Source organism: Artibeus jamaicensis, unplaced genomic scaffold (assembly GCF_021234435.1).
Source record: "Artibeus jamaicensis isolate MK-2021 breed Jamaican fruit bat unplaced genomic scaffold, CSHL_Jam_final contig_452, whole genome shotgun sequence".
NCBI classification, from domain to species: domain Eukaryota; kingdom Metazoa; phylum Chordata; class Mammalia; order Chiroptera; family Phyllostomidae; genus Artibeus; species Artibeus jamaicensis.
The window spans coordinates 15,874,947-15,886,376 of NW_026521837.1; the positions used below are offsets into that span (position 1 = coordinate 15,874,947).

The following is an 11,430-nucleotide window of genomic DNA, read 5'->3' on the forward strand; positions in this document are numbered from 1 at the left end:
TTTTTCCTTGTGATAGGCATGTGGCACTGATGACAGACTCAGAGTTACAATTAGTGCTCCTCACTGAGGTGTCAGTGAGAACTTGGGTTTGCTTCACGAAGCCTTCACCTTTCTTTTCTCCCAGTTCTTTGTTGGGAGTAGGGGATGCAAAGTGAGGCAGTAGCAGTAGGTAGTGTGTCCAGGGCTGTGTAGGAAAGGATATACCTCTCTTTGGATCCTTCCAGTCTTTTTTTTATAACTTAATCTTGGGAGAAACATCCTGTTGCTTCTACCAGATTCTCTTCCTCAGAAGTGAGTCTCTAAGTCCAGCCCACACTCATGTGGCAGAAGGGAGCAGTGGAGATCATTTGAGAGGCTGCCTTTGTTTCTGTAAAATGGAAATTACAGTTTGTATCTTGCCAGCTCCCGAGGACTGCGGTAATAAGCATTAAGTGAGGTAATCTATATTAATGCTGGTTATAGTTTAGTAGGATGCCAGAGTTAGACCGGGAAAGAGCTGAATTCATTCATTCATTTTTTTTCTTGTATGTCCGTGATGAGTGGTGTTAATATACTTTCTAAAATCAAACCCCAACCCAGTGCCTTTATTTTGGAAATATTGTCTTGATTTGATATTTGGGAAGTATAAAACATGTCAAGTTAAAACACATCTGATGTAAATTTTAAGTATCATCAAAGGCTTTAGCTAAAACTTACTTGAAGTGTAAATAGAAATCTTAATAGTGAATTTTCTAATTGGCTTTCTGTGATATCTAGTGACATAGGATGCACAGATACACTTACCTAGAGCTTATTTAGAAAACTAGTACCTGCCTGGTGTAGCTCAGTGGATTGAGCGTGGGCCTTCGAACCAGAGTATCACAGTTTGATTCCCGGTCGGGGCACATGCCTGGGTTGCAGGCCGGTTCCCAGCAGGGGACACACGAAAGGCAACCATACATTGATATTTCTCTCCCTCTCTCCTTCCCTTCCCCTCTAAAGATAAATAAATAAAATCTTTAAAAAAAAAGAAAACTAAGTGATGGAATAAAGAAATTGTTTCTGTTTGTTTAAGGTGGATGGCAGGATGAAACCTGGCCAGACGGTTGGACCGCGGTGACGAGAGATGGGAAGCGGTCTGCTCAGTTTGAGCACACCCTGCTGGTCACGGACACTGGCTGTGAAATCCTGACCCGGAGGCTGGACAGCGAGCGGCCTCACTTCATGTCCCAGTTTTAATTTCTCCCAAGCCGGCACATCTCAGTAATACCTTCTGGCTTTTTATTGAAAGTACAGAATGGAAGAGGAAATTTTTTACGTGTTTTGTTTTGACTAGAGATAAGGAAGTACTATGGCATTTGACATGTGTCCTCAAGAACTTGTCTTGGGTCTGGAAAAGCCAAGAAGAATAAAGGAAGCATTTTTCAACTCCTTTCAGTGTTCCCTGTCCGCCTTCCCCAACTCTCTGCACCCTTGTGTTCTCATTTGCTTTTTGAGCACTTTTGCTTGAACCTGCTTCTAGTTGCTTTTATCACTGCCACAGCCAGGCCATCAGGAGCCGCTGCTTTCCAGATAGATGAATGTGGAAGGTGAGAATCCTTGAAACTTCAGCAACACACGTTGCCCGAGATTTTTTTTTACTATATAGGAAATATGTATCTGTACATTTTAAATTCATATATGTAATTACTGAACACTATATGACCTGGGGTTTGTGTCGATTCTGCTCCAATAGGGTCATAAGCTGTCATAAATGGACCCACAGTTTGCAGTGATTTAATTCTTAACTGGGAATTGGCCTCTCCCATGCTAATTATTTACCCATGTAGTTTTGTGGAAGGAAGCACTCAGACTCTGTGTCCGTGAATGGATGTGGCAAAATTCACTCTGGAAAAACGTTATTAGGTTTTTTGAAATCTAGTTTGTGGCAAAAATAGCCACGCGCCAAATGGTAGTGGCTGTTGCAGAGTGTGAAGATTTTGTAATATATTGCTATTTCAGACCTCTATTTGGTCAAAATGGGGGAACAAAGTTCCCTTTGTTCCACTGTCTATTTTATTTCAAGGGCACACCTTGGAGACATCAGAGGAGGGTGGAGGTTGCACTGTGGAGGCTGATCGGGAAAGCCAGTTCTGAAATTTCTCCAGCAGTGAGCAGAGTAAGTCAGGTGAGATGTTAGATTCTAACATTTAGTAAACCTGGTTGTGATGAGAAAGAAACTCTTTGAAGATCGGACTGTTTCCTTGCAGTAGGGATGCAGCTGTCCTTGGAGTGCTGAAAACACACTTCACCTTTACGTCGCTGGGAGCCTCATTAGAAATGACCTCAGCTGCCCAGTGTCTATGTTCCTTTTAGTAGTTCAGTCCAAATGCCACTGTATCCAGTGAAGGCATATCAGATCAAAGTCATTGTCCTTAGAGTGTACTTGATTACCAGGATTCAGGTGACTTTATTGTAAGATAACTTGATACCACTGACATGTTATACTTGTACGAAAACATCTTTCCCAGAGTGCCTCAGACCTTACTGCTTTAAAAGAATTACAATAATGTTTTCATTTTATTATTTTAATGTTTAGTCAAATGACCGAATCTGGTATAGATTTTCGGGGATATATGTGTGAAGTTTTTTATCAAACTGTAATATTTGTGAATGGAATGCCTTGCAATATGAATATTAATATAATGTGTAAAGGGAGATTAAAAAGTTTGAGTGACTATCCTGCCATGTGGTCATTAACTTTGCTGCATTTGTTTGGCATTTCAGAGGGAAATGGTGGGAATGGGGCGGCTGATTTCATAATGTAACACTCACGACTATTTGAATAAAGACACTTTTTCAATTTTATTGGCCATATAAAAATTCTAGCACTGTGTTTGGTTCAGCATAGCCTACCAGCAGCATTTGAGATGCAATCATATTCTTTTAAATTTTTTATTTTGTTTTAAGAGCTATTAAGACAGTGGCTGGTATAGCTCAATGGATTGAGTGCGGACTGCAAACCAAAAGGTTGCTAGTTCTGTTCCCAGTCAGGGCACACGCCTGGGTTGCAGGCCAGGTCCCCATGAGAGGTAGCCACACATTGATATTTCTCTCTCTTTATCCCTCCCTTCTTCTCTCTCTAAAAATAAATAGATAAAATCTTTTTTTTTTTAAAGCTATTAAGACAGAGAATGCCGCAATTTAGGGGAGGATTTTATGTGCTGATAGTGGAATTAAGTGTGGGCTGATTTTTTGTCTTTCATTACATGAGAAGCTCCAGGCCCTGGCTGGTGTAGCTCAGTGTATTGAGAGCTGGGCTGCGAACCAAAAGGTTGCTGGTTTGATTCCCAGTCCAGGGCACATGCCTGGGTTGTGGGCCAGGTCCCCACTTGGGGGTGTGCAAGAGACAACTGATCAGTGTACCTATAGCACATTGACATCTCCCTCTCTTTCTCCCTTCCTTCCCTTCTCTCTGAAATAAATAAATAAAATATTTTTTTTAAAAAGAAGCAGTGCCAGGAGAAAAGTCTTGGTGGGATAGGTTTTTTGCTGTTGTTGTTATTAAAACACCTTACTGGTGATGATGCTTTTCTCGGGTTGGGAGATTTAAAACAATATGGGATCTATTCTAATTGTCTATATATAACTGTAGATGTTTATTAGATTAAGTAAGAAAACATCTAGTTTCATCATTCTGACAAACTTCTCAAAATAAGCCAATGTGTTAACTTTTTATTATTGTATTAACTTTTAAAATATTCTTTTTCCTGCCAGTCCTCCATGCCCCTTTAGAAGGGAAACATTTTAGGCTTTTAATTCATTTTATGTTTTTGTGATAAAAAGGATTAAGGTTTGTTAGAGCCCATTTACCAACACCTTTATACCACTTGCCACCCACTTGTCTAAGTTAATAGGAAGAGGAGATTTAGGAATTTGTTTACCATCTTAATTTGATTCCTTAACTTGTTCTGTAATCACTTCTGGTTTTTCATTGGGTTTGGTTAAAATTGAGAGCAGGATGCTCCACTTCGCTAACGCCTGTACCCTCACGGTGTCACTAGGCTATTTTTTTCTTCCAATTTTTCATTTTGAACATTTTAAGTTTACAGAAAAGTTGAAAGTGTATTACCATGAAATAATCATATATTCTTATATTGATCAATTGTTGTTTTGCGGTAATCTCTCTCTGTAAGCACACTTTTCACTTAAAAGAAGTGGCATCATACTTTACCCACTGCTGTTACAACATGTCTTTCTTAAAACATAAGCACATGTCCTGCATAATTATAATAGTTATCACACCCAAGGAATTTAAAATTGATATGGAATTGTCTAAACAGTGATTTTTTTCAACCTTTTTCATCTTATAGCACACATGAACTAATTACTAAAATTCTGCGGAATTCCCAGAAAATATATTTTTTGCTGATCTGATTTTTAAAAAGTATGATTTTGTTTCATTTACACCAGACAGTTATTGTTGTGTTGGCTGTTGTCATTTTTTAAATTTGACAGTCTAAGGGAAAAGAAGACAGTGCCTATAACTACATACTCAAGCATTGCATGTTTAAAAACACTGCTTGAAAATAGCTGGTCTAAAGTATTTTATGTATTATGATCCACTATAATGTCACTTGATCTTTAAAAGCTTTTCTTTTTCTTTTTAAATCCAGGATCCAAAGCTATAGCATTGAGTTGCCATGTATCTGTAGTCTCCTTTACTTTAGAGCAGTTCTTCCACCTTTTAAAAAATTTTTATATGAAATTTACACTTGGAAAAGCAAGCCAGTTAAGCTTGTAGAATTCTGTTTCCTCTGACGGTGCCTCATGAGTGCCTTCGGATTAAAGATTTTGGCAGGAGACACCATAACGGCATGTGGTGTGACCCATTCATTGCTTCACATCTGATCAGGAGGCACATGTCACTGTCACATTATTGCCAGTATAAGTTTATTACTTGGTTTCTGTCAGATCTTTCTGTTTTCAGAAATAATCTGGGAGGAGATACTGGGAAACCATTTGGCCATCCTGTTCACTCAGTGGTTTTAGTGTTCATTGGTCAATCCTTGCCAGAGTCCATTATTTTATTACATTGGTTGCTGCAAATTGGTACTTTCTAAATCTAGCATTTCATCTAGACATTATTAGCGAGCAGTCTTTACAAAGAAGCACATTTATTCCTCCCTCTACCCATCAATGTGGGTTCATTGATTGTTTTTAAACGTTCTATTTAAATTACTGTAATTGTTCCAAATTTGGTCAGCAAGAACACCTTTCAGCTTATTCATGGGTTATTTTGACCCGTGCCTATCAGTCTTGGAGCATTTTCTTGCTTTTTGCTCTAGCAAGATACTCTACATTTATCATTCACTTTGCCTACCCCAGGCTGGTAAAATTGGTTATTTTCTTCAAGAAAAACACCTTTCTTTGGGGGGGGAATGGTATTTGGAAATCCAGAGCTGGGTGCTACTAGGGTGCCATTGTTTCTGGGCCGTTTCAGGTTCAGAACAGAGCCAGAAAATGCATTGTTTCCACATCATGAGATCCTTCAGGGACTTTCATTTCAAATCCAACACTCATCTGTCTTCCTCACTGTATGCCTGTTCCCTCTCTGTATCTTCCTTCTCTGATGGTGAGAACTTTGGTTTTGAACAACACCCATATTTAAAATGTGGTTGATTCTATAAGATGTAAAATTATTTCAGAATTACTACATGAAAGTCACTACCAACAATAAAGTTACTAAGTGCAAAATATGTGCTGCTTTATTTAATTTTTTATTCTTGGAATATACGTCACTGAGGGTGTGCAGAGCATTGGTTTAAGAATTATTTGAACTTCTGGTCAAGATGGTGGCATAGGCAGACAGGGTTCATCTCTCTGCACAACCACGTCAAAATTACAACTAAACTATAGAACAACCAATGCTCAGAACTGTCAGAAATTGAGTTAAATGGAAGTCAGACACTACGGAAATATTTACCCATCTAGACTGGTAGGAGGGGCACAGACACAGAACAGGCTGATCCCTCACCCACATGTGGATAAAAATTCAGGAGGGAGGGATATCTCGGGATCCAGGAGTTGCAGCCCCACACCAGGTCCCCCTGCCCAGGATTTCAGTGCCATGAAGAAGTCCCCACAACTGGCTGCAAAAACCAGCAGGGATTGAGTCAGTGGAAGAAACTTCTGGAGCTTCAAGTACTCCCTCTTACAGAGCCAACACAGAATCATGTGCTTGGACTCACTACGTCTGGACTCCAGCGCCAGGGTGGTGGCTTGAGGGGCATGAGTGGCATATGGGGAGAACCGGAGGTGGCTGGCATCAAGGCTAGCAAAGGCCATTGTCTCTTCTGGGCCCTACCCTCAGGGGGCCAACGGGCTGGTGCCCTACCTGAAAATCCATCAATTTGGCTAACACCGTTACACCCCTCTTGGAGATTACCAGAGACTGCCCCACCCAATTTATGGGCCCACTCAACAGAACAGCTTTTCAGTAAGAATGGCTAGTCTGGGTTGGCTCATGCTTCACAACTTCCTAAATCCTCTCAAACAAGCAATAGGTGGCCTCAGTGAGCCCCAGGCCTGGCAATAGCTGCAGCCAGGACTAGTGGAATCAGGAAACAGATAATTAAACAAGCAGTTTGCAGCCATCTACTAAATCCTATCTTCCCTAAACTAGAGGGTAAATAGCTTAAATCACCCTACTCTGGGAGATAGCAGAAATCCAATTAGTGCCATTTGCCAACCACACCCAAGGAGAGATGAGGGTAAGACTAGATCTCATTTTGGGACATCAGCTTAAAGCTGACACTTGACTGAGATCCTCCCTGAGACCTCTGCTGAACTCCCCAGCCTTTAAAAGCCTCAAGACAAAGGACCCAGCACAGGGCTTTTCCCAGGAGCATTCCAGCACCTTTTCCATTCCCTCTCTTCCCTCACAGGTGTGCATCTCCTAAACTCAGGGCCCCAGAGACTTGCACTCAGGGAGCAATGGGCAGCAGCACCTCGTCCCACCATAACCCCCTGACCCTGACCCAAGGCCCCCTTTTCTCCAACTTAGTGAACTGAAGCAGCCCCGTCAAGGCTCACTTATCTTGGCTCTAGAAAGCCAAGACAGCCCTGCTGAGGCTCTGCCTCTCCTGTTGCTTCCGGTATCCTAAGCCCTTCCTTGTTTCACTGTCCCCAGCTTTAGTAAATGTACTCTAAAAATCACCAGGACTTGGGTGCGAAATCTTTCCTGCACAAAGTCAAGAACCCACACACGACCAGCTGGCCCAAGGCAGATGCACTCAGGGCCAGGTCCCCTTTCCAGTAATGGGAGGGCAAGTCACCATACCTGATCTCCTTTGCGTGGGCGAAACCACAATTTAGCAAGCTTTTCTTCTATATATAGTGTGAGTATACAGCAGATTTGCTTTATTTTAGTAGTTGTATGAGAGGTCAACAGAAAATTCAGGCTAGAATTTTTGAAACCTTACCAGTAAATATGAGCTCTAGGTGATTCTGAGGAGACACAATAGCCAAGGATAGATAGATAGGATTAAAATGTTATTTTGAGAAAGAGATCAACAGATATTTTTAATCCAGATTTCCACTGTTTTACCTTAAGTTTATTATTTTTGGCATTTTAGTCCACGTCTAAACTGGAGGTAGTTCTATGGTGCACCAGCACTTCTTTCTCCAAAGGAACATATGTGTATTTACCTCATCTCAGCAAATTCTGTTGTGGCGTCCTGTCTGATAAATATCAATCTGCTTAAAATTCCCATCTCATCTGCTTTGTTCCCGAAAAGGAAAGTTCCACCAAAAGAAATGGGTATAGTGGAGGACTTTGCATATGCCTGTTCATTTCGTGGTGGTTTCTCTAAAGACGTAATATCCTTGGAATAGTTCTATGGATTTATTATCAAAATAACTTGAAATATACTTAATAAAATGTTTTCCAAATATGTTTGAGGTATACTTTTCTCTGAAAATATTTGCTGACAGGGAATCTGATCTTACATGTTAATTGAAACAAAACTGTCTGAGTCCAAAGTTGGTCTTTTTCCCAGGTCAACGAGATGACTGCAGGCCCAGTTACTTTTGGTCTTTGCAGATTGGCGGCCAAGCAGAGATTGTTCTGGAGCATTCTGTGCATGGAAAATATGTCCCCCTTCCCCAATTCATCAAAACATTTTGAGTTACATATAATTTGCATTCCAAATGGATACATGAAAGTAAGCATTATGTGTATGTTTTTATTTATTGAGTTTTACACACATTAATTGGCTCCTCATGACAGTTTTGGACATAATGTAGTTTTTTTCCTCACCTCCATTCCACAAAATATCATCATGCTGCACATTCTGCTTCAGAGATCAGAGGAGATCGGGTGCATTCAGGGTGGTATGGCCGCAGACTACTCATTCATTCTACTTTGTTGTTGATTTCCTGTGCATGTAATATAGAACTTGCTCCAAATCACACATGCCTGTATGTGGACAAATTGTCTCCAGTGAACATCAATAAGTGGGTTAAGTAGAAAGCAGAATAATTCAACATGCTGAAAGTGGAAATGCAGAAATTTGAAAAATGTTAGTTATGTGAAAATTTATCAAAAAATAAAAATGAAGCTGCTTAAAATTCTTAACATTGTAAAATTTTAGAGCCTTAACTTAAAAAAATACATTTTACTAGTTTTCATGAAATATACAGAAGTTATGTATGTGTTAAAATTATGTCTTTTGTCTAAGATAGCAATTTAAAGATATTTTCAAAAAATTTCCAACAATACTTCTAAGGTAGTAGAATCCTAATTTTGGATAACAAGGATTACACATGCATATAGAGAATGTTTTTTAATCCTATGATTTATATACACTTTTCTCCAAAAACTGGTTCAGCAATATACATAACATTCTAGATGTCACTAAAAATAATGTATTAAAAGGCTCTTAATAAAGGATACTTTATTCTATGTTCCCATGACCCATGAATCCTTATAGTATATAAAAAAAAAAAAAACAGGAAGAAAAACGTTTTAAAGGATTATTAGCTTTCACCAATACTACCCTACAAGCCCATTTTGTTACTGCATTTGTCCAAGGCAGTAACTCACCCTGTTCCTGGCAGGCTGGGCTAATCCAAACCAGATTAAAAGCACATTTCCTTTTGCTGGGGTAGAAGGTAATTTTAATTCCCCCTTTGTTTGAGCTCCCCAGGATCACAGTTCAGGGCCACTTGGGCCTGTACTGTGTCCCCAGGGCTTTAGGTTAAATAAGAGAAGGTAGCTTGCACTGCCTAGCCCTTGGATGCACCAGTGATTTACAAAGGAGAACCATGACCATGCTTCCACTTTTTCTCTTTCCAACCAACTTATTTTACTCTCTCAGAAACACACCCTTTTGAGAGCATTTAAGCCAGATCAATCAAAGTATTTTTAAAAAGTACCTGGTTTCAATATAACCAAAGGATGTCTGTATGGCCTATCTGATGCAGTGATACAAAAACAGTCTAACATACTCTATCAGGTGGACAAACAAGAGGGCACAGAATATACTGTTTTTCTGTGTAATTTTAAAGGATATGTAGAAATGCTATTACATGCATAGAAACTTCTGGAATTGTGCAGAATTAACAGTGGTCACCTGGTTTTGGGGGAGAAAAGACTGTAGTTTTTCTCATATGACCTCTAATATTTGATTTTTCTAACTCTTGGATATATTGCTTTCATGTGTTTATTTTTATGACATCGGATTACCTGGGTGGTAAGAATATGTCAGTCATTTTTGTTTGCTTCTTTATACTGCTCAAGATAAAATAATAACCTTAAGTGTTACTTAACAGAACCAGGAAAAGACTGATCATTATAATAACAAAAAAATATAAATAAAAAATATATTAAAATATAAAACTGACAAAAGATTGGCAACTAAAATAAAGAATTCCTACAAATTACAGTGATCCCTCACCTATTGCAGGAGTTACAGTCCAGAGACTCCCGTGATAGGTGGAAATCCACGAAGTAGCAGCATTATATTTTATTATTTATATATATATATATTTTAAAGCTTTATAACCCTTCCCACACTCCTATAAACATTTTCCACTCTCTTATTAACCTTTCCCACATTCTTATAAACACTTCATATGCTCTTAAAACACTTTATACACTCTTAAACCTATGTAATTTTAACAACATATAAAATTCTATATGGGTACCCACCCCTGATGAAGATCAGGAATTATGTAGCTGTGCAGTACTGATGGCGATGAAGGTGATGATGATGAGATGAATGTACTGCATGACCAAGAAGAGCATCACAACTCTTCTGAAGGTACCACTTCATCAGGCGCTTCATTAGATGGTGCAGTATCTTCGCCCTGGGCTACAACTTCTATTTCTGCTAAAGGCGTGGTCATAACTGATCTCTTCATCCAAGTGATGAACATAGTTATGGAGAGTTGCTGGCGCTGCCTTTTATCCGCAGAGGCAGCTTCTCCATGCAGAGAAATGCTCTTGAGTCCAGAGTGTTTCTGAATTTTGCCAAACCAGCCCTTGCTGACACTGAGTGGAGTTGCATGCTTCTCCGTGGGAGAAGCACTCCATGGTCCTGTTTCTGCGGCGTTGTCCTCATCTTCATCCTCGTCACTGTCGTGAATGTCTGTGCTTTCCCAAACTATCACAAAGTTTCTTGGCCTTCATCCAGATGGTGTTGGTATGCGGGGAGATATTCTTCTCCCTGCAGTCATTTATCCACAGGGCCAGTGCAGACTCCATCCTCACAATGGCCTTATTGCGGTAAGTGATCACCCTCTTTGCAGTCTTGTTAAAAGTCATTGTTGCTGTAGACCTAATGTCCTTCTCATCTTTCTTTACATAGCAAACAGTAGATTCATTAATCCCGTAATGGAGGCCTACAGCCACACAGCTTTTGACTTCCTTTAACATGTCAAGAAGTTCCACCTTTTCTTTGATGGTAAGCATATTCCTCTGGTGCTTGGGTTCACTGCTAGAAGCCTTAGAAAGCGCAGAACATTTGGGTGGCATCGTAGGGCCTGAAATAAATTCAAACTTTTACAAACATTTCACAAAAACACAACACCACAGAGCAACACTACGCACAGTGATCAGACATGGATGTGAAGTGGGCAAGGAGAGATGTTGAACATATGGGCACAGTGCGGAAGAGCAAACAGACCAATGCTACGGTCACTGAGCCAATCAGCACCCAGGATACAGTGCTGTGGTTGGTCGCCTTCCATTCCATCAGCCAACAGTGTGCTGTTTACAATGTCACAATTGCAAACTTGAGCAAGCGGTAGTGGCATACTGCATTTCCATTATGTACAGTATGGTATTCATCCGCTGATGAAATACATACTGTATTTTATCTCGATTTAATACTCTTTTAATATGTTTGAATTAACATTTTCACATTTTTATATTGTTTCAATTTTTCAGGGAAAATACTTAAAATCATA

At 39.7% G+C, this 11,430-nt stretch overlaps 1 protein-coding gene across 1 annotated transcript in view; it reads left to right on the plus strand.

Moving 5' to 3' along the window:
• METAP1 (methionyl aminopeptidase 1) overlaps positions 1-5,717 on the plus strand; it is an 80,466-nt gene extending 74,749 nt beyond the window's left edge. The window contains exon 11 of the mRNA XM_037141646.2: positions 1,055-5,717. Within this exon, the coding sequence (XP_036997541.2) occupies positions 1,055-1,218 (164 nt within the window). The 3' untranslated portion in view covers positions 1,219-5,717. The remainder of the gene's footprint in view (positions 1-1,054) is intronic.
• The last annotated feature ends 5,713 nt before the right edge of the window (positions 5,718-11,430 follow it).